The sequence below is a fragment of the Mustelus asterias genome, unplaced genomic scaffold (assembly GCF_964213995.1).
Source record: "Mustelus asterias unplaced genomic scaffold, sMusAst1.hap1.1 HAP1_SCAFFOLD_466, whole genome shotgun sequence".
NCBI lineage: Eukaryota > Metazoa > Chordata > Chondrichthyes > Carcharhiniformes > Triakidae > Mustelus > Mustelus asterias.
In genome coordinates this window covers 10,349-35,000 of record NW_027590419.1, presented here as the reverse complement: position 1 = coordinate 35,000, position 24,652 = coordinate 10,349, and the positions used below count along the sequence as shown (strand labels likewise).

The 24,652-nt window shown below is 44.4% G+C and overlaps 1 gene segment (V, D, J or C); it reads left to right on the top strand.

The window, feature by feature from the left end:
• Positions 1-2,253: 2,253 nt before the first annotated feature.
• Positions 2,254-2,781, top strand: LOC144486800 (T cell receptor alpha variable 17-like; the record flags this gene model as incomplete). The annotated part of the segment is given in 2 exon segments: positions 2,254-2,311; positions 2,500-2,781. Coding segments are annotated over 2 exon segments (340 nt in total), but the record flags the coding sequence as incomplete, so codon positions are not given.
• Positions 2,782-24,652: the final 21,871 nt, after the last annotated feature.

Below are 24,652 nucleotides of genomic sequence, written 5' to 3'. Positions count from 1 at the left end.
TGTTTTTTTGGTCAAACTGGAGGCCTGTGACCAACGGGGTGCCTCAGGGATCGGTGCTGGGTCCACTGTTATTTGTCATTTATATTAATGATTTGGATGAGAATTTAGGAGGCATGGTTTGTAAGTTTGCAGTTGACACCAAGATTTGTGGCATAGTGGACAGTGAAGAAGGTTATCTAGGGTTGCAATGGGGTCTTGATCAATTGGGCCAGTGGGCTGTTGAATGGCAGATGGAGTTTAATTTAGATAAATGCAAGGTGATGCATTTTGGTGGATCGAACCAACACAGGACTTACTCAGTTAATGGTAGGGTGTTGGTGAGAGTTACAGAACAAAGGGATCTCGGGGTACAGATTGATAGCTCCTTGAAAGTGGAGTCACAGGTGGATAGAGTGGTGAAGAAGGCATTCCACATGCTTGGTTTCATTGGTCAGAACATGGAATACAGGAGTTGGGACGTCTTGTTGAAGTTGTACAAGACATTGGTAAGACCACACTTGGAATGCTGTGTATTGTTCTGGTCACCCTTATAGAAAGGAGATTATTAAGCTAGAAAGTGTGCAGAAAAGAATTACTGGGATGCTATGGGGTTGCGATGGTTTGAGTTATAATGAGAGGCTGGATACTCTGGGACTTTTTTCCCTTGAGTTGGCTTAGTGGTGTTCTTATAGAGGTCTCTAAAATAATGAGGGCATGGATACAGCAGCTTTATCGAACCTTAGTTAGGCCGCACTTGGAATATAGTGTTCAATTCTGATCGACACACTACCAGAAAGATGTGGAGGCTTTGGAGAGGGTTCAGAAAAGATTTACCAGGATGTTTCCTAGGATGGAGGGCATTAGCTCTGAGGAGAGATTGGAGAAACTTGGACTCTGAAGAGATGATCCGAATAAGGACTCACTTACGGAATTTATGATGGAAACCAATCCAACCCCGCACTTTGCATTGTGTTCGGGAGCTCCTGTCTGTCGGATTGTAAAATAGTAATTGCTTAACGTTGCAAAGCCAATGCGCAGAGCGGACTGGCCAAGCCAGAATCCATCTCCTAATTGCCCCCAAAACCAATTCAAATTGAATCTAATTCATGGTCCTCGCAAAAAATCCAAGCTGACATGAAAGAGCATCGCACCTGATCTTGGACTCGATTTGATGCTTGATCCGAGCCCAAAGACCGAGATGCCTGCTTTCTGTTTTAGTTATATCCAATCAAAAACCGAATTGGTCCACTCAAAGGTCGCTGCAAGAGAGACATTGCAGATCGAAGCTGACAACACAGGGCCCATTCTTCCAGCCTTGGGCTTGATTAACAACATCCTAGCTGATTGGAGTAGGTATTATATTCCTTCCTGTGCTTGACCTGAGCTTCATCTGAGCAAAAGGCCCAGATGGCGTTTTATTAAAAATTGATTCAAAAGAAACCTCGATGTAACCTTATTGATTTCTATCAAGTGCAGGATTAGCAAATTACACTTGATGTTAGACAAAGGCTAGAATCTGGATAGATACAGCCACTGTGAGCAGTGCTGTTCTCAGCCGCATAAAACACACACCCAGCGGGAACCACATTAACCTCGGACTAAACATTCACCCATTTATTTTCCAGCCATGACTGAGAAAATTAACTGCAGAATCCGATCAGACCGGCAGATCCGCCATCAAATCAGTTTACAGGTTAAACCAGTTTCTGATCAGTTGTAAATTCCCACAAACTCAGGGCTGGAGATTCAGATCAGCTCCGGGAGAGATGTTTCTGTCCCTCAGACCAGACCCACTGACGTCAAAGGGCTGCATGGTGACGCCGCACATGGCTGCATTCTGACGTCACAGTGCCGGATACTCTGATGTCACAATGTCTGTTGCTCTGACGTCACAATGCGGGACGCTCTGACTCTTGCGCACGCTCCTCCCCCACACCCTATCGATGCTGGAGCTCCCTCACTATTTCACTTCCTGATCAAAAGTCCCAGAGATCCAGCCCTGGTCGCGAGAGTATAACTGGTGTTGGGCTCAGATTCATGTCCAATAGCTTTGCTTTCCCAGGAGCTTTTCCTGTCCTGAGATCTTTCTACAACTTTTTTAAAAATACTTTTCCAATTCAATCAAATCAAATCCAATTCAAAGTCTCAACAAGTTGAGACATTTCAGATCCAGGCTGCCAAGACAGGGCGAGCGACCAAATCACCCTGTCCTGGGCCTGATCTACATGAGCCAAGCTGATTGGAGGTGTTTTACAAGTGTCGATAGGATCCGACATGAAGCTCAGCTTCGCTTTAGTGATCATCTCCCTGGATTTCTTACTCTTCCCTCAGTGTAAGTGTGGTCGCTATTTCTGACAGCGATATTTCACACATTAGCGATGCTATGTTCTGTTAAATAGTATTCTGTTTTGTTGTGTTATCTTGTATTATGCATTCAATTGTTCTTTATTGTGCAACATTGTATTGCAGTATGAGATTTTAATTTTATGATGTTGTTGCATATCTACATATCCTTCCCAGATGCCGCTGGTAGTGAAGAGGTATCACAGTCCCCAGAGTCTGTGGTGGTTACCGAGGGAGACCTGGCATCGTTGAACTGTTCCACTACAGCAGCTGGACTGGTCCTACAATGGTACAGACAATACCCGGACCGAACCGTGCAGCACCTGGTGAGCGGTACCAGCGATCAGGGCAGGATCAGGGCTCGGAACATTGTTGCAGAGAAACGAAGCGCTCTGAGTGTCGGCGACACTCGGGTGACAGACACTGCTACCTATTTCTGTGCAGTGGACGCACAGTGTTGTAAAGATTAATGCGAGTCGTACAAAAACCTATAGAGGAGCAGTCCTGACAGTTTGTCGCCTGTGCTTCATCAATGAGATAGACATTTTATAAACTTTATTGTAGTAAATCCAGTGAACAACACAGCCCTCCCGAGGACAGCCCAATCCCTCTGTACCTCAGAATTTTGTAATCTTTCACCGTTTAAATATTAAGTGTATTTTATATTCATCCTGCCAATATGGACATTTTCACATTTGACCACATTATACTCAATTTGGCGGAGCTTTGCCAATTCACTTAACCTACTTATGTTTCTTTATCGTATCCTTCCACGCACTTCACCATTTATCTTCCTACCTATCTTTGTGTTGTCTGCAAATTTAGCATCCATATCTGCTCTGTAAATATTACAGTGTATTCTAACAATTAATCCAGTTCTCCTTGATTACTGCTCTGTGACATCTCACTGTGTAATCCAACAAGCAATCCAGTTCTCTTAGATTACTGCTCTGCTACATATCATCGTGTATTCCAACAATTAAAGCAGAGTTCTCCTGCATTACTGCTCTCTATCCTTTAACTGTGTAATTGAATAATTCATCCTGTTCTCTTGGATTGTGGCTCCCCAACATATCAATGTGTTATGGAACCCGCTCCTGAAACAGTGAACACAAAAACACGGTGAGGTATCGCCCTCTGGTGGTGATGTGAGGTAAATGGGAGATCAGTGAATTCTCAGATTACTGGAAGATCTTGTTGCAGGATTTTGCTGCTGTATTTTTTCTTGTTCTCATGATTCTTATTATAATATACTTAAATTCAGGTGGACTCATGCACGGAACTAATACGAACTTCAGTCTGAATCCTCATCAATTAATTGCTTTATCTGTTTTGAATGTTCCAGGCCTTTCTGTTAAACTATATTCGTGTTACAAAATTTGAAACCACAGCAATACTGCTAAGATTCGATCTCTTATTAAAGTTCTCTCCACACATCGAAAGGATGTAAATTTGACTCCAACCTCACATTTATCTGACAGATTGTCGGATTTCAGTGCACCTGCTTCAATTTTAAACTTTCCCCAGAGTTGTCATGATGATATTTTGGCTAACACATCAGCTGTCCCCTAATGGGGCTTGGGGAATTTATTGAAATAGGAGACTGGGAGAAATTGCATGTTCTAAATTCTGCACGTTCCTGGAAAACGGTTGAGGGAGAGAGGGGCTTTGAGACACAGAGAGAGGAGACAGACATTAGCCGCCAAAATATTGAGAGTGCAGGATGGACACCGAGGTGAACAGAGACCCAGAGGCGCAGAGAAAGACAGGCAGGAGCAGGTAAAGTTATTGGGCTACAACCAATGTTGTTCGGTGGCCAATTCTTGACAACACTGAGCAACAAGCCAATCCTGTCATTGGGTAACGCCTCTTAGTCCCCCAATAAATGAGGACTGCCCATGATATAAAATTACTTCTTCACATCAGAGTACAAGAGTTGACATAATTTTACAATTCTGCTGATTTTGTGGAATTCTTCAGCTGGAAGCATGTTCTCCCAATGTTCTTCACTACTTTGTCTAGGAAACAATGACTGAACACAGGGGGTGAATGTGAGAAGCTGAAGTTTCCACTTGAAGACATTCCCAGTGTCTCTGAGCAGCTGAACTGGGGAAGCCTTTGGGCAGAGACTGTGCTGCTGCTATTGCCCTTCCTGGCCACCAGGCGTCGCTGTAACGCTCCCGGGGGGGCTGCTCCTCCCCAGTGTCACCTCTTGCCCACTCCGGCCCGGCCCATGCTCGTTGGCGGGACAACAGGGGGGGTCAGTCGAGGGGGAAGGGCTGCCTGTGCGCATGTGCGGGACGGGAATGCTCCCAGAGGTCAGCGCGCGGGGACGCCGCCGCATTGATGCCGTCTCCCCTGGCAACGCAAGATGGTGGCCGCCGTCTCCCTTGGCAACGGAATATGGCCGCTGGCCGTCTCCCTTGGCAACGCAAGATGGCCGCCGGCGGTGGGTGTCATTGCGGCGCACGCGCAGTGAGGTCTGTCTGCAGCCATTGTCCAGATTGCCCCCAGTGGATGGGGCTGGGATTGTGCAGCAGATGGAGCAACAATCCCAGTTTCAATAGGGGGACAGAAGCTGCAATGCTGCCCCCTGGTGGTCACTTCTCCCAGTCTCAGCATTGCAGAGTGTTTAAACAAGAGTGCATTGTCACAGCAGCACCTTGACCTTCAGTTTCAGTTTATTTATTAGTGTCAGAAGTAGGCTTACATTAACACTACAATGAAGTTACTGTGAGAATCCCCTAGTCGCCCACACTCCGGTGCCTGTTCGGGTTACACTGAGGGAGAATTTAGCACGGCCAATGCACCCCAACCAGCACATCTTTCAGACTGTGGGAGGAAACCGGAGCACCCGGAGGAAACCCACGCAGACACGGGGAGGGGACAGCCCGGGGGAAAGCTCCATTCCAACTGTCCCTGGAGTGTCAGATTAACCTGGGTCACTCACGCACCCCCCGGCTAAGACTCACCTCCCTCAGACAGTGAGACCCTCCTGTATCACTCACCTTACTGCAGTCAGATACCCTCAGACTCAGCACTGGGCCCTGGGCGTGTTCTTTAAATGCTGCGACCTATCGTGGAGGAAAGAATTGGGAGGATTTTGATTTGATTTGATTTATTACTGTCGCATGTATTGGGATACAGTGAAAAGTATTGTTTCTTGTATGCTGTACAGACAAAACATACCGTTCATAGAGTACATCGGGGAGAAGTAAAAGAGAGGGTGCAGAATGTAGTGTTGCAGTCATAGGGAGGGTGTAGAGAAAGATAAATCTAATATGTAGCAGGTCCATTCAAAAGTCTGAGGGCAGCCGGGAAGTTCTTGAGTCGGTTGGTACGTGATCTCAGACTTTGTATCTTTTTCCTGACGGAAGAAGGTGGAAGAGAGAATGTGTGCATGAGGTCCTTAATTATGCTGGCTGCTTTTCTAAGGCCGCGGGAAGTGTAGACAGAGTCGATGAATGGGAGGCTAGTCTGCGTGATGGACGGGGCTACATTCACGACCTTTTGTAATTTCTTGCAGTCTTGGACAGAGCAGAAACCAGACCAAGCCGTGATACAGAAAGGATGCTTTCTATGGTGCATCTGTAGAAGTTGGTGAGAGTCGTAGCTGACATGCCAAATTTCCTTAGCCTCCTGAGAAAGTAGACGTGTTGGTGGGCTTTCTCAATTATAGTGTCGGCATGGGGGGACCAGGACAGGTTGTTGGTGATCTGGACACCTAGAAACTTGAAGTTGAGACCCAAATGACAAGTTGTCAGAGTGTCATAGATGTTTACAGCATGGAAACAGGCCCTTTGGCCCAACTTGTCATGCTGCCCTTTTTCTTTTAACCCCTAAGCTGGTCCCAATTCCCCACATTTGGCCCATATCCCTCTACATCTATCTTACCCATGTAACTGTCTAAATGCTTTTTAAAAGATAAAATTGTGTCCGTCTCTACTACTACCTCTGGCAGCTTCTTCCAGACGCTCATCACTCTCTGTGTGAAAAGATTGCCCCTCTGGACACTTCTGTATCTCTCCCCTCTCACCTTAAACCCATGCCCTTTAGTTTTAGACTCCCCTACCTTTGGGAAAAGATATTGACTATCTATTGTGTGTCAACCATAGAATAGCCACAGAATGAAGGAGGCCATTCAGCCCATTCAGCTGGTGTCGACTCTCTGCTAGAGCAATCGAGCCAGTCCCACTGCTCCACCTTGTCCCTGGAGCCCTGCAAATCATTTCCCATCAGCTTCCCATCCCATTTCCTCTGGAAAGACAGCGAGGAGCAGAGAGGAAAGAGGGACTTGGGGAATGGAAGGTTTCATCTGATGTTCTTGTTGGCAGATGCTCTGTGGCGGATAAAGCTGGCAGCCTCCTCCAGAAAGCAGCACAGAGTGAATGGAAGGGGCAGAATGTGAGTGAGATGAGACACGAGAGAGAGAGTGAGAGGGGTGAAAGCTTTCTGTTTGTCAGCAAAAAGCACAATGGTGGCCCTGTGTCCTTCAGGGAGCGGCCCAGGCCTCGCTCAAAGCCTGCCCTGTCCTCATACTCACTGGGAGACGGCCATTTCTAACATGTTATCCATGTTTCTGAACTGACACTGAGACAAACACAACAACAGCAGCCACTATCCGGACAAGTCCTCACGGAGAATGAAATGTCCAAAGCCACTTCAAAGGAAGATTGCGCGGCAGGATTTGTCCCCGAGCTGCGGAGGGAGAGATTTGGATGGATGACCAGAAGCTGGGTCAGTGAGGTTGTGTTTTAGCAATGGAGGTCTGGCGAACAGAAAAGGCCCTTCGGCCCATTGCATCTGTGCTGGTCAAAGACAAATCACCCAACTTGGCTCACGGCCTGGTAAGCCTTGGCATTGCAAATGCATAGCTAAGCACTTCTTAAACGTTCTGAGGGTCTCTGCCTCCACCACCCTTTCAGGCAGAGAGTTCCAGACTCCCACCACCCTCTGGGTGAAAAAGCTTTTCCTCACATTCCCTGTAAACCTCTTGCCCCTTACCCTAAATCTGTACCCCCTGGTCATTGATCCCACCACCAAGGGGAAAGCTTTCTTCCCGTCTACTCTATCGATGTCCCTCATAATCTTATCCATCTCCGTCATGTTCCCTCTCAGCCTCCTCTGCTCCACGGAAAACAACCCCAGGGTGGAATCTTATCACCGTTCAGGCCGGCAGGATTTTCCCATCCCACTGCAGTGAAAGGAGATTTGGCTGGTCACCAGATTCTCCGACCTCGCTGAGCGGGAGTGTGGCGTCAACAGGTGGTAAGATCACACCCTCAGTCTATAAAATCTCTCTTCAGTTCGAGTGGCGGCACGGTAGCACAGTGGTTAGCACTGCTGCCTCACAGCGCCAGGGACCCGGGTTCAATTCCGGCCTCGGGTTACTGTCTGTGTGGAGTTTGCACATTCTCCCCATGTCTGCGTGGGTTTCCCCCGGGTGCATTGTCCATGCAAAATTGCCCTGAGGGTCCCACGATGTATAGGTTAGGGGGATTAGCGGGAAAATACGTGGGGTTACGGGGTAAGCCTGGGTAAGAGTCCGTGCAGATTTGATGGGTCGAATGGCCTCATTCTGGACTGTAGGGATTCTATGATTCTATGAACTAAAACTCTCCAGGCCAGGCAACATCCTGGTGAATCTCCTCTGCACCTTTTCCAGTGCTATCACATCCCTCCTATCCTGTGCAATCCACAACTGCACAATTTTTCGATGAGGGGCGGCACAGTGGTTAACACTGCTGCCTCACAGCGCCAGGGACCCGGGTTTGATTCCTGGCTTGGGTCACTGTCAGTGTGGAGTTTGTACATTCTCCCCGTGTCTGCGTGGGTTTCCACCGGGTGCTGCGGTTTCCTCCCACAGTTCGAAAGACGCGCTGGTTAGGTGTATCAGCCATGCTAAATTCTCCCCAAGTTGCCCAAAAAGGCGCCAGAGCATGGCGACTACGGATTTTCCACAGTAACTTCATTGCAGTGTTAATGTAACCCTACTTGTGACACTAATAAATAAACTTTTAAACCTGATACTCGATTCCCCCATGTTGGCCTTGTTCTGTGATCATTAATGCGGATGTTTAGATTATTCAATAGTTCTTTGAGGACAGCAGACACAGGGAAAAAAAAACATGTGACTCTGTACACAACAGATATATTTCAAGGGGATATTGCAGCCAGCTGTATCTGAGTGGCAGTAATCTTCCCTCAGAATCAGACAGATTGTGGGTTCAGCTCAGAGCCTCAAATACTAGGCCCTTAGCATCGATCAGAGCCTCCGCGCACAGCATGATGGGAGAGCGGACAAAGGAAAGTGGTGTTGAATTTGTGAGCCTTGTTTTGTGGAAAGCTTTAGTGTTTGGTCAGAATGTTAATTTTTGAGTGAACCTACCATACATTAAGCTGATCTTTCTCTATACCCTATCGGTAACTGCAACACTGTATTCTGCACCCTCTCCTCTCCTTCTCCCGAATGGACTCTATGAACGGTATGTTTTGTCTGTGTAGCGTGCAAGAAACAAAACTTTTCACCGTGTCCCAATACATGGGATAGGGCGACATGGTGGACAGTGTTTAGCACTGCTGCCTCACAGCACCAGGAACCCGGGTTCAATTCTCGGTTGGGATTTGAGTATGCACATTCTCCCTGTGTCTGCGTGGGTTTCCTCCGGGTGCCCCGGTTTCCTTCCACAGTCCAAAGATGTGCAGATTAGGTGGAATCTGAGACGCTACAGAAGCAGGGTAAAGATTTGAAAATGAAGTGTTTCTTACCCACTTTTAAAAGACAATCCACATTCGCACCAGTCACATTTCACACACTCTGCTCAGTCCTGTGTTGGGGGGGTGTTTAGTGCGGGATCAGTGTCTGCTTTTCTCAAACCGCAGTGATATTCCCAACAAGGGCAAGAGGTTTCAGTGTTTAAACATGTAAACATTACAAAACTAAACCAGACAGAAAGTGATGAGGCCTCACACCTTCAATGTAGTAATCTTCGCTCAGAGTCAGAGAGATTGTGGGTTCAGGTCAGAGCCTGAAATACTAGGCCCTTAGCTTCGAGACACACAGAGACAGAGAAACACAGAGACAGAGACAGATACAGAGAAATGCAGAGACAGAGAGACACACACAGATACATAGAGAGATATACACACAGAGGCAGAGAGAGAGACACAGATCCAGAGAAGTACAGAGACAGAGAGACACACAGATACAGAGAAATAGAGACAGAGAGAAACAAAGAGAGAGACACAAACACAGAGACAGAGTGAAATATACAAATATACAGAGAGAGACACAGATACAGAGAAATACAGAGACAGATACACAGAGAGATAGAGACACAGAGAGATAGAGACACAGAGAGACACACAGATACACAGAGAGATAGAAACAGAGAGACACACAGACACACAGAGAGATAGAGAGACACACAGATACACAGAGAGATAGAGACAGAGAGACACACAGACAGATAGAGACACAGAGATAGAGACACAGAGAGACACACAGATACACAGAGAGATAGAAACAGAGAGACACACAGACACACAGAGAGATAGAGACACAGAGAGACAGAGAGACACACAGATACACAGAGAGATAGAGACAGCGAGACACACAGATACACAGTGAGATAGAAACAGAGAGACACACAGATACACAGAGAGATAGAGACACAGAGAGACGCACAGATACACAGAGAGACGCACAGATACACAGAGAGATAGAGACAGAGAGACACACACATAAACACACCAACAGAGAAATACAGAAAGAGAGTTTGGCAAAGTCAGATTTTATTTTCCATTCAATATTTATTTACAAATTCAGAGAATATTTGACAGGAAAATTGATTTTAAAGTTAACAAAAGTGAATCTGACCTTTGAGCTTCACAATGAGATCAGAACCCCCCCGCTCTGAACTGCCCAATATCTGTACAGCTGTACCAGACACCAGAAAGAGAAAACCAGAGCTCAACATCACGGGAAATGAACAATTGTGAATAAGGAACGAGAAAAGTTATTAATTTATACCTGAGATTTAAACTACAGGAAAACTATGAACTACAATTACAGAACAACAAAAGTTACCGTATACATTTCACACTGAAAACTGAACTACCGCCCACAATTGTCTCAGTGATAGATTCAGAATGATAAACTGAGAGAATTTCACTGTTGGAGTCACCGACAGCAGATATTGTATTTGTGCCAATCAGGAATCTTAATAATCAGCTGAGGGAAATCTACACCGTCCAAAATTCAACCCATCACTTGATCTGTAAAAGAAAGATACAATAATGAAGCAGATGTTTATGATGCGGGACATTAATGTTAGAGTTTTTAATCAATGAATCATTTAGAGATTTTTCAAATCCCTTCTGTCAGTTTGACAATCCACTCTGACACCAGTCACATTTCACACTCTCTGCTCAGTCCTGTGTTGGGGGGGTGTTTAGTGTGGGATCAGTGTTTGCTTTTCTCAAACCGCAGTGATATTCCCAACAAGGGCAAGAGGTTTCAGTGTTTAAAAATGTAAAGATTTCAGAACAAAACCAGACAGAGAGTGATGAGGCCTCACACCTTCAATGTAGTGATTCCCCCAATCTTTCCTTTTGTATATTGTTTCCTTCCTCTGTCTGAAGTATTGGAGACGTCGACATCACTGAAACAATACAATCTCTCGGGACAATCACTGTAAACAGCTTCTGGAAACAAATTAACACTTTAATCACCCAAAAAGCTGAATGTCCATTCAAACACCTCCCTCCCCATATCCTTGTAAATGCAAAGATAACTCCCATTTCCCCAAAGCAGGAAGATGTGAAATGGAAACATCTTCAGCTTTTTACACACTGCACTTTTCCACGGACCAAAATGTTTCAAAACATTTGCTGAAGTTTTGTTTTAAACTCTTTATCAATGTCCTTCCAGGTTTAGTGTGAAGGTTTGTGTTCCACACTGAGCCCCTCTCAGTCTCCACACGGAGCTTGTGTGTGTTGCTGATGCTCCTGTCATTTTGGATGGATACTGTGTGAAGCTGCATTCTCTCCCAGTGAGTTTCTGATCTACTTCACTCTCTCTGCGGCTGGAGCAGTGTCCAGCAGGCAGCAGAGGATGGCAGTGTATCACTGTCAGCACAATATAGACAAACAGCCTTTAGCAAGAGAGGCTTTGACCCTTTTTCAAACCAAATCCCCAATTTGATGTTTCCAGCTGCGCTGTTTACAATGCTGCTGAATATTGTGTGTCTTTGGTAAACTGGGATGTGTAGCATTCAGTCACATTAAGTGGTCAATAAATACGTCCACACTGTGTATATCTTTCTGTGTGTGTCTGTCAGCGTGCATGTGTGTCAATGTATTTAAATCTCAAAGGAAAATAGGAGCAGGTGTAGGCCATTTGGCCCATCGATCCTGCGCCAGCATTCAAACAGATCATGGTGCACGTACGCACACAAAACACGCACACACCAACACACACAAAACACGCACACACACAAAACACGCACACACACAAAGCACGCACACACCAACACACACAAAACACGCACACACACAAAGCACGCACACACAAACACACATAAAACATGCACAAAAAGCACACACACACACACACAATAAACACACACACACAAACACACAGAAACACACACACACACATCAAACACACAGTTAGCACTGCTGCCTCACAGTGCCAGGGACTCGGGTTCGGTTCCCGCCTTGGGTCACTGTCTGTGTGGAGTTTGCACGTTCTCCCCATGTCTGCGTGGGTATCCTCCGGGTGCTCCGGTTTCCTCCCACAGTCTGAAAGACGTTCTGGTTAGGGTGCATTGGCCGTGCTAAATTGTCCCTCCGCGTCAGGGAGACTAGCTTGGGTAAATGCATGGGGTAATGGGGATAGGGCCTGGGTGGGATTGTGGTCGGTGCAGACTCAATGGGCCAAATGGCCTCCTTCTGCACTGTAGGAGTCCAGGATTCTATGAAAACACACAGAAACAGATATTCTCACCCAGTAACACTCACACGCACACAGTAATAAACACACATGGAAACATGTCCACGCACACACACAAACACGCATGCACACACAAACACAAACAAACATACACACACAAACACGCATGCACACACACAAACATACACACACACAAACACACACACACATGCATGCACACAGACACACACAAACAGACACACACATAAACACTCACAGACACACACAAACAGACACACACACAAACACACACACACACAGGTTCCTATTTTATTTCACACAATCGATTTGCGTCTTGAACATGCTGAATGATTGGGCTTCCACATCCCCCTGGAATAGAAAATTCCAAAGATTCACCACCCTCTGAGTGAAGAAATTTCTCCTCATCTCAGTCTTCAATGGTCTGCCCCTGATTCTGAGATTGTGTCCCCTGGTTCTAGTCTCACCAGCCAGGGGAAACATCCAATCTACATCCACCCTGTCACACCCTGTAAGAATATTAAGTCTGTTTCAATGGGATCGCCTCTCATTCTTCAAGGGTTCAAGGCCGACTTCCAGACTTGATGGCCATGGAAGGTGTGCTCATAACGGGGCCAAACAGCTGGATTATCAAACAGTAAATCCTGCCGGGATCATGTATCAGTAAACTCTGCCCGAAACCTCTCTCAGTTATTACAATCTGGGCCTTGTATCAGTAATCTCTGCCCTAAACCTCTCTCAGTTATTACAATCTGGGCCTTGTATCAGTAAACTCTGCCCTAAACCTCTCTCAGTTATTACAATCTGGGCCTTGTATCAGTAAACTCTGGCCGAAACCTCTCTCAGTTATTACAATCTGGGCCTTGTATCAGTAATCTCTGCCCTAAACCTCTCTCAGTTATTACAATCTGGGCTTTGTATCAGTAATCTCTGCCCGAAACCTCTCTCAGTTATTCCAATCTGGGCCTTGTATCAGTAATCTCTGCCCTAAACCTCTCTCAGTTATTACAATCTGGGCCTTGTATCAGTAAACTGTGCCCTAAACCTCTCTCAGTTATTACAATCTGGGCCTGGTATCAGTAATCTCTGCCCGAAACATCTCTCAGTTATTACAATCTGGGCCTTGTATCAGTAATCTCTGCCTAAACCTCTCTCAGTTATTACAATCTGGGCTTTGTATCAGTAAACTCTGCCCAAAACCTCTCTCAGTTATTACAATCTGGGCCTTGTATCAGTAAACTCTGCCCTAAACCTCTCTCAGTGATTACAATCTGGGCCTTGTATCAGTAATCTCTGCCATAAACCTCTCTCAGTTATTACAATCTGGGCTTTGTATCAGTAATCTCTGCCCTAAACCTCTCTCAGTTATTACAATCTGGGCTTTGTATCAGTAATCTCTGCCCTAAACCTCTCTCAGTTATTACAATCTGGGCTTTGTATCAGTAATCTCTGCCATAACCCTCTCTCAGTTATTACAATCTGGGCTTTGTATCAGTAATCTCTGCCCGAAACCTCTCTCAGTTATTACAATCTGGGCCTTGTATCAGTAATCTCTGCACAAAACCTCTCTCAGTTATTACAATCTGGGCCTTGTATCAGTAATCTCTGCCATAAATCTCTCTCAATTATTACAATCTGGGACTTGTATCAGTAATCTCTGCCCTAAACCTCTCTCAGTTATTACAATCTGGGCTTTGTATCAGTAATCTCTGCCATAAATCTCTCTCAATTATTACAATCTGGGCTTTCTTTCAGTAATCTCTGCCCGAAACCTCTCTCAGTTATTACAATCTGGGCCTTGTATCAGTAATCTCTGTCCTAAAACTCTCTCAGTTATTACAATCTGGGCCTTGTATCAGTAATCTCTGTCCTAAAACTCTCTCAGTTATTACAATCTGGGAAATTTGTGAGCCTTGTTTTGTGGAAAGCTTTAGTGTTTGGTCAGAATGTTAATTTTTGAGTGGACCTACCATATGTGAAGCTGATCTTTCTATATACCCTATCGGTAACTGCAACACTGTATTCTGCACCCTCTCCTCTCCTTCTCCCGAATGAACTCTATGAACGGTATGTTTTGTCTGTGTAGCGTGCAAGAAACAATACTTTTCACCGTGTCCCAATACATGGGATAGGGCGACATGGTGGACAGTGTTTAGCACTGCTGCCTCACAGCACCAGGAACCCGGGTTCAATTCTCGGTTGGGAGTTGAGTTTGCACATTCTCCCTGTGTCTGCGTGGGTTTCCTCCGGGTGCCCCGGTTTCCTTCCACAGTCCAAAGATGTGCAGATTAGGTGGAATCTGAGACGCTACAGAAGCAGGGTAAAGATTTGAAAATGAAGTGTTTCTTACCCACTTTTAAAAGACAATCCACATTCGCACCAGTCACATTTCACACACTCTGCTCAGTCCTGTGTTGGGGGGGTGTTTAGTGTGGGATCAGTGTTTGCTTTTCTCAAACCGCAGTGATATTCTCAACAAGGGCACGAGGTTTCAGTGTTTAAACATGTAAAGATTACAAAACTAAACCAGACAGAAAGTGATGAGGCCTCACACCTTCAATGTAGTAATCTTTGCTCAGAGTCAGAGAGATTGTGGGTTCAGGTCAGAGCCTGAAATACTAGGCCCTTAGCATCGAGACACACAGAGACAGAGAAACACAGAGACAGAGACAGATACAGAGAAATGCAGAGACAGAGAGACACACACAGATACATAGAGAGATATAAACACAGAGGCAGAGAGAGAGACACAGATCCAGAGAAGTACAGAGACAGAGAGACACACAGATACAGAGAAATAGAGACAGAGAGAAACAAAGAGAGAGACACAAACACAGAGACAGAGTGAAATATACAAATATACAGAGAGAGACACAGATACAGAGAAATACAGAGACAGATACACAGAGAGATAGAGACACAGAGAGATAGAGACACAGAGAGACACACAGATACACAGAGAGATAGAAACAGAGAGACACACAGACACACAGAGAGATAGAGACACAGAGAGACACACAGATACACAGAGAGATAGAGACAGAGAGACACACAGACAGATAGAGACACAGAGAGATAGAGACACAGAGACACACAGATACACAGAGAGATAGAAACAGAGAGACACACAGACACACAGAGAGATAGAGACACAGAGAGACAGAGAGACACACAGATACACAGAGAGATAGAGACAGAGAGACACACAGATACACAGTGAGATAGAAACAGAGAGACACACAGATACACAGAGAGATAGAGACACAGAGAGACGCACAGATACACAGAGAGATAGAGACAGAGAGACACACACATAAACACACCAACAGAGAAATACAGAAAGAGAGTTTGGCAAAGTCAGATTTTATTTTCCATTCAATATTTATTTACAAATTCAGAGAATATTTGACAGGAAAATTGATTTTAAAGTTAACAAAAGTGAATCTGACCTTTGAGCTTCACAATGAGATCAGAACCCCCCCGCTCTGAACTGCCCAATATCTGTACAGCTGTACCAGACACCAGAAAGAGAAAACCAGAGCTCAACATCACGGGAAATGAACAATTGTGAACAAGGAACGAGAAAAGTTATTAATTTATACCTGAGATTTAAACTACAGGAAAACTATTAACTACAATTCCAGAACAACAAAAGTTACCGTATACATTTCACACTGAAAACTGAATTACCGCCCACAATTGTCTCAGTGACAGATTCAGAATGATAAACTGAGAGAATTTCACTGTTGGAGTCACCGACAGCAGATATTGTATTTGTGTCAATCAGGAATCTTAATAATCAGCTGAGGGAAATCTACACCGTCCAAAATTCAACCCATCACTTGATCTGTAAAAGAAAGATACAATAATGAAGCAGATGTTTATGATGCGGGACATTAATGTTAGAGTTTTTAATCAATGAATCATTTAGAGATTTTTCAAATCCCTTCTGTCAGTTTGACAATCCACTCTGACACCAGTCACATTTCACACTCTCTGCTCAGTCCTGTGTTGGGGGGGGTGTTTAGTGTGGGATCAGTGTTTGCTTTTACTCAAACCGCAGTGATATTCCCAACAAGGGCAAGAGGTTTCAGTGTTTAAAAATGTAAAGATTTCAGAACAAAACCAGACAGAGAGTGATGAGGCCTCACACCTTCAATGTAGTGATTCCCCCAATCTTTCCTTTTGTATATTGTTTCCTTCCTCTGTCTGAAGTATTGGAGACGTCGACATCACTGAAACAATACAATCTCTCGGGACAATCACTGTAAACAGCTTCTGGAAACAAATTAACACTTTAATCACCCAAAAAGCTGAATGTCCATTCAAACACCTCCCTCCCCATATCCTTGTAAATGCAAAGATAACTCCCATTTCCCCAAAGCAGGAAGATGTGAAATGGAAACATCTTCAGCTTTTTACACACTGCACTTTTCCACGGACCAAAATGTTTCAAAACATTTGCTGAAGTTTTGTTTTAAACTCTTTATCAATGTCCTTCCAGGTTTAGTGTGAAGGTTTGTGTTCCACACTGAGCCCCTCTCAGTCTCCACACGGAGCTTGTGTGTGTTGCTGATGCTCCTGTCATTTTGGATGGATACTGTGTGAAGCTGCATTCTCTCCCAGTGAGTTTCTGATGTACTTCACTCTCTCTGCGGCTGGAGCAATGTCCAGCAGGCAGCAGAGGATGGCAGTGTATCACTGTCAGCACAATATAGACAAACAGCCTTTAGCAAGAGAGGCTTTGACCCGTTTTCAAACCAAATCCCCAATTTGATGTTTCCAGCTGCGCTGTTTACAATGCTGCTGAATATTGTGTGTCTTTGGTAAACTGGGATGTGTAGCATTCAGTCACATTAAGTGGTCAATAAATACGTCCACACTGTGTATATCTTTCTGTGTGTGTCTGTCAGCGTGCATGTGTGTCAATGTATTTAAATCTCAAAGGAAAATAGGAGCAGGTGTAGGCCATTTGGCCCATCGATCCTGCGCCAGCATTCAAACAGATCATGGTGCACGTACGCACACAAAACACGCACACACCAACACACACAAAACACGCACACACACAAAACACGCACACACACAAAGCACGCACACACCAACACACACAAAACACGCACACACACAAAGCACGCACACACAAACACACATAAAACATGCACAAAAAGCACACACACACACACACAATAAACACACACACACAAACACACAGAAACACACACACACACATCAAACACACAGTTAGCACTGCTGCCTCACAGTGCCAGGGACTCGGGTTCGGTTCCCGCCTTGGGTCACTGTCTGTGTGGAGTTTGCACGTTCTCCCCATGTCTGCGTGGGTATCCTCCGGGTGCTCCGGTTTCCTCCCACAGTCTGAAAGACGTTCTGGTTAGGGTGCATTGGCCGTGCTAAATTGTCCCTCCGCGTCAGGGAGACTAGCTTGGGTAAATGCATGGGGTAATGGGGATAGGGCCTGGGTGGGATTGTGGTCGGTGCAGACTCAATGGGCCAAATGGCCTCCTTCTGCACTGTAGGAGTCCAGGATTCTATGAAAACACACAGAAACAGATATTCTCACCCAGTAACACTCACACGCACACAGTAATAAACACACATGGAAACATGTCCACGCACACACACAAACACGCATGCACACACAAACACAAACAAACATACACACACAAACACGCATGCACACACACAAACATACACACACACAAACACACACACACATGCATGCACACAGACACACACAAACAGACACACACATAAACACTCACAGACACACACAAACAGACACACACACAAACACACACACACACAGGTTCCTATTTTATTTCACACAATCGATTTGCGTCTTGAACATGCTGAATGATTGGGCTTCCACATCCCCCTGGAATAGAAAATTCCAAAGATTCACCACCCTCTGAGTGAAGAAATTTCTCCTCATCTCAGTCTTCAATGGTCTGCCCCTGATTCTGAGATTGTGTCCCCTGGTTCTAGTCTCACCAGCCAGGGGAAACATCCAATCTACATCCACCCTGTCACACCCTGTAAGAATATTAAGTCTGTTTCAATGGGATCGCCTCTCATTCTTCAAGGGTTCAAGGCCGACTTCCAGACTTGATGGCCATGGAAGGTGTGCTCATAACGGGGCCAAACAGCTGGATTATCAAACAGTAAATCCTGCCGGGATCATGTATCAGTAAACTCTGCCCGAAACCTCTCTCAGTTATTACAATCTGGGCCTTGTATCAGTAAACTCTGCCCGAAACCTCTCTCAGTTATTACAATCTGGGCCTTGTATCCGTAAACTCTGCCCGAAACCTCTCTCAGTTATTACAATCTGGGCCTTGTATCAGTGAACTCTGCCCGAAACCTCTCTCAGTTATTACAATCTGGGCCTTGTATCAGTAAACTCTGCCCGAAACCTCTCTCAGTTATTACAATCTGGGCCTTGTATCAGTAAACTCTGCCCGAAACCTCTATCAGTTATTACAATCTGGGCCTTGTATCAGTAAACTCTGCCCGAAACCTCTCTCAGTTATTACAATCTGGGCCTTGTATCAGTAATCTCTGCCCGAAACCTCTCTGTTATTACAATCTGGGCCTTGTATCAGTAAACTCTGCCCAAAACCTCTCTCAGTTATTACAATCTGGGCCTTGTATCAGTAAACTCTGCCCTAAACCTCTCTCAGTTATTACAATCTGGGCCTTGTATCAGTAATCTCTGCCCTAAACCTCTCTCAGTTATTACAATCTGGGCCTTGTATCAGTAAACTCTGCCCTAAACCTCTCTCAGTTATTACAATCTGGGACTTGTATCAGTAATCTCTGCCCTAAACCTCTCTCAGTTATTACAATCTGGGCCTTGTATCAGTAAACTCTGCCCTAAACCTCTCTCAGTTATTACAATCTGGGCCTTGTGTCAGTACAATCTGCCCTAAACATCTCTCAGTTATTACAATCTGGGACTTGTATCAGTAATCTCTGCCCTAAACCTCTCTCAGATATTACAATCTGGGCCTTGTGTCAGTACAATCTGCCCTAAACCTCTCTCAGTTATTACAATCTGGGCCTTGTATCAGTAATCTCTGCCCTAAAACTCTCTCAGTTATTACAATCTTGGCCTTGTATCAGTAAACTCTGCCCTATACCTCTTTAGTTATTACAATCTTGGCCTTGTATCAGTAAACTCTGCCCTATACCTCTTTAGTTATTACAATCTGGGCTTTGTATCAGTAATCTCTGCCCTAAATCTGCCTCAGTTATTACAATCTGGGCCTTGTATCAGTAATCTCTGCCATAGACCTCTCTCAGTTATTACAATCTGGGCCTTGTATCAGTAATCTCTGCCCTAAACCTCTCTCAGTTATTACAATCTGGGCCTTGTATCAGTAATCTCTGCCATAAACCTCTCTCAGTTATTACAATCTGGGCCTTGTATCAGTAATCTCTGCCCGAAACCTCTCTCGGTTATTACAATATGGGCCTGGTATCAGTAATCTCTGCCCTAAACATCTCTCAGTTATTACAATCTGGGCCTTGTATCAGTATATACTGCCCTAAACCTCTCTCAGTTATTACAATCTGGGCCTGGTATCAGTAATCTCTGCCCTAAACATCTCTCAGTTATTACAATCTGGGCCTTGTATCAGTAATCTCTGCCCTAAACATCTCTCAGTTATTACAATCTGGGACTTGAATCAGTAATCTCTGACCTAAACCTCTCTCAGTCATTACAATCTGGGACTTGTATCAGTAATCTCTGCCCTAAACCTCTCTCAGATATTACAATCTGGGACTTGTATCAGTAATCTCTGCCCTAAACCTCTCTCAGTTATTACAATCTGGGCCTTGTATCAGTAAACTCTGCCCTATACCTCTTTAGTTATTACAATCTTGGCCTTGTATCAGTAAACTCTGCCCGAAACCTCTTTAGTTATTACAATCTGGGCTTTGTATCAGTAATCTCTGCCCTAAATCTGCCTCAGTTATTACAATCTGGGCCTGGTATCAGTAATCTCTGCCATAAACCTCTCTCAGTTATTACAATCTGGGCTTTGTATCAATAATCTCTGCCCGAAACCTCTCTCAGTTATTACAATCTGGGCCTTGTATCAGTAATCTCTGCCCGAAACCTCTCTGTCATTACAATCTGGGCCTTGTATCCGTAAACTCTGCCCGAAACCTCTCTCAGTTATTACAATCTGGGCCTTGTATCAGTGAACTCTGCCCGAAACCTCTCTCAGTTATTACAATCTGGGCTTTGTATCAATAATCTCTGCCCGAAACCTCTCTCAGTTATTACAATCTGGGCCTTGTATCAGTAATCTCTGCCCGAAACCTCTCTGTCATTACAATCTGGGCCTTGTATCCGTAAACTCTGCCCGAAACCTCTCTCAGTTATTACAATCTGGGCCTTGTATCAGTGAACTCTGCCCGAAACCTCTCTCAGTTATTACAATCTGGGCCTTGTATCAGTAAACTCTGCCCGAAACCTCTCTCAGTTATTACAATCTGGGCCTTGTATCAGTAAACTCTGCCCGAAACCTCTCTCAGTTATTACAATCTGGGCCTTGTATCAGTAAACTCTGCCCGAAACCTCTCTCAGTTATTACAATCTGGGCCTTGTATCAGTAATCTCTGCCCGAAACCTCTTTGTTATTACAATCTGGGCCTTGTATCAGTAAACTCTGCCCAAAACCTCTCTCAGTTATTACAATCTGGGCCTTGTATCAGTAAACTCTGCCCTAAACCTCTCTCAGTTATTACAATCTGGGCCTTGTATCAGTAATCTCTGCCCTAAACCTCTCTCAGTTATTACAATCTGGGCCTTGTATCAGTAATCTCTGCCCTAAACCTCTCTCAGTTATTACAATCTGGGCCTTGTATCAGTAATCTCTGCCCTAAACCTCTCTCAGTTATTACAATCTGGGACTTGTATCAGTAATCTCTGCCCTAAACCTCTCTCAGATATTACAATCTGGGACTTGTATCAGTAAACTCTGCCCTATACCTCTTTAGTTATTACAATCTTGGCCTTGTATCAGTAAACTCTGCCCTATACCTCTTTAGTTATTACAATCTGGGCTTTGTATCAGTAATCTCTGCCTTAAACCTCTCTCAGTTATTATAATCTGGGCTTTGTATCAATAATCTCTGCCCGAAACCTCTCTCGGTTATTACAATATGGGCTTTGTATCAGTATATACTGCCCTAAACCTCTCTCAGTTATTACAATCTGGGCTTTGTATCAGTAATCTCTGCCCTAAACCTCCCTCAGATATTACAATCTGGGACTTGTATCAGTAATCTCTGCCCTAAACCTCTCTCAGTTATTACAATCTGGGCCTTGTATCAGTAATCTCTGCCCTAAACCTCTCTCAGTTATTACAATCTGGGCCTTGTATCAGTAAACTCTGCCCTAAACCTCTCTCAGTTATTACAATCTGGGCCTTGTATCAGTAAACTCTGCCCTAAACCTCTCTGTTATTACAATCTGGGCCTTGTATCAGTAAACTCTGCCCTATACCTCTTTAGTTATTACAATCTGGGCCTTGTATCAGTAAACTCTGCCCTATACCTCTTTAGTTATTACAATCTGGGCTTTGTATCAGTAATCTCTGCCATAAACCTCTCTCAGTTATTATAATCTGGGCTTTGTATCAATAATCTCTGCCCGAAACCTCTCTCGGTTATTACAATATGGGCTTTGTATCAGTATATACTGCCCTAAACCTCTCTCAGTTATTACAATCTGGGCTTTGTATCAGTAATCTCTGCCCTAAACCTCTCTCAGTTATTACAATCTGGGCCTGGTATCAGTAATCTCTGCTCAAAACCTCTCTCAGTTACGACAATCTGGGCCTTGTATCAGTAATCTCTGCTCTAAACCTCTCTCAGTTACGACAATCTGGGCCTTGTATCAGTAATCTCTGCCTGAAACCTCTCTCAGTTATTACAATCTGGGCTTTGTATCAGTAATCTCTGCCCTACAACTCTCCCAGTTATTACAATCTGGGCCTTGATTCAGTAAACGTTGCCCTAAACCTCTCTCAGTTATTACAATCTGGGCCTGGTATCAGTAATCTCTGCCCTAAACCTCTCTCAGTTATTACAATCTGGGCCTGGTATCAGTAATCTCTGCCCTAAACCTCTCTGTTATTACAATCTGGGCCTGGTATCAGTAATCTCTGCCCTAAACCTCTCTGTTATTACAATCTGGACCTGGTATCAGTAATCTCTGCCCTAAAAATCTCTGTTATTACAATCTGGGCACTGTATCAGTAATCTCTGCCCTAAACCTCTCTCAGTTATTACAATCTGGGCATTGTATTAGTAATCTCTACCCTGAACCTCTCTGTTATTACAATCTGGGTCCTGTATCAGTAATCTCTGCCCTAAACCTCTCTGTTATTACAATCTGGGCCTGGTGTCAGTAATCTCTGCCCTAAACCTCTCTCAGTTATTACAATCTGGGTCTTGTATCAGTAAATTCTGCCCCAAACCTCTCTCAGTTATTACAATCTGGGCCTTGTATCAGTAATCTCTGCCCGAAACCTCTCTCAGTTATTACATTCTGGGCCTGGTATCAGTAATCTCTGCCCGAAACCTCTCTCAGTTATTACAATCTGGGACTTGTATCAGTAATCTCTGCCCTAAACCTCTCTCAGTTATTACAATTTGGGCCTTGTATCAGTAATCTCTGCCCGAAACCTCTCTCAGTTATTACAATCTGGGCCTTGTATCAGTAATCTCTGCCCGAAACCTCTCTCAGTTATTACAATCTGGGCTTTGTATCAGTAAACTCTGCCCGAAACCTCTCTCAGTTATTACAATCTGGGACTTGTATCTGTAATCTCTGCCCTAAACCTCTCTCAGTTATTACAATCTGGGACTTGTATCAGTAATCTCTGCCCTAAACCTCTCTCAGTTATTACAATTTGGGCCTTGTATCAGTAATCTCTGCCCGAAACCTCTCTCAGTTATTACAATCTGGGCCTTGTATCAGTAATCTCTGCCCGAAACCTCTCTCAGTTATTACATTCTGGGCCTGGTATCAGTAATCTCTGCCCGAAACCTCTCTCAGTTATTACAATTTGGGCTTTGTATCAGTAATCTCTGCCCGAAACCTCTCTCAGTTATTACAATTTGGGCCTTGTATCAGTAATCTCTGCCCTAAACCTCTCTCAGTTATTACAATCTGGGCCTGGTATCAGTAATCTCTGCCTGAAACCTCTCAGTTATTACAATCTGGGCCTGGAATCAGTAATCTCTGCCCGACACCTCTCAGTTATTACAATCTGGGACTTGTATCAGTAATCTCTGCCCTAAACCTCTCTCAGTTATTACAAACTGGGCCTTGTATCAGTAATCTCTGCCCTAAACCTCTCTCAGTTATTACAATCTGGGCCTTGTATCAGTAAACTCTGACCTAAAACTCTTCAAGTTATTACAATCTGGGCCTGGTGTCAGTAAACACTGCCCTAAACCTCTCTCAGTTATTACAATCTGGGCCTTGTATCAGTAATCTCTGCCCTAAACCTCTCTCAGTTATTACAATATGGGCCTTGTATCTGTAATCTCTGCACAAAACCTCTCTCAGTTATTACAATCTGGGACTTATATCAGTAATCTCTGCCTTAAACTTCTCTCAGTTATTACAATCTGGGACTTGTATCAGTAATCTCTGCCCTAAACCTCTCTCAGTTATCACAATGTGGGCTTTGTATCAGTAAACTCTGTCCAAAACCTCTCTCAGTTATTACAATATGGGACTTGTATCAGTAATCTCTGCCCAAAACCTCTCTCAGTTATTACAATCTGAGCTTTGTATCAGTAATCCCTGCCCTAAACCTCTCTCAGTTATTACAATCTGGGCCTGGTATCAGTAAACTCTGCCCTAAACCTCTCTCGGTTATTACAATATGGGCCTTGTATCAGTAATCTCTGCCCTAAACCTCTCTCAGTTATTACAATCTGGGACTTGTATCTGTAATCTCTGCACAAAACCTCTCTCAGTTATTACAATCTGGGACTTATATCAGTAATCTCTGCCTTAAACCTCTCTCAGTTATTACAATCTGGGAGTTGTATCAGTAATCTCTGCCTTAAACTTCTCTCAGTTATTACAATCTGGGACTTATATCAGTAATCTCTGCCTTAAACTTCTCTCAGTTATTACAATCTGGGACTTGTATCAGTAATCTCTGCCCTAAACCTCTCTCAGTTATTACAATGTGGGCTTTGTATCAGTAATCTCTGCCCAAAACCTCTCTCAGTTATTACAATCTGGGCTTTGTATCAGTAATCCCTGCCCTAAACCTCTCTCAGTTATTACAATCTGGGCTT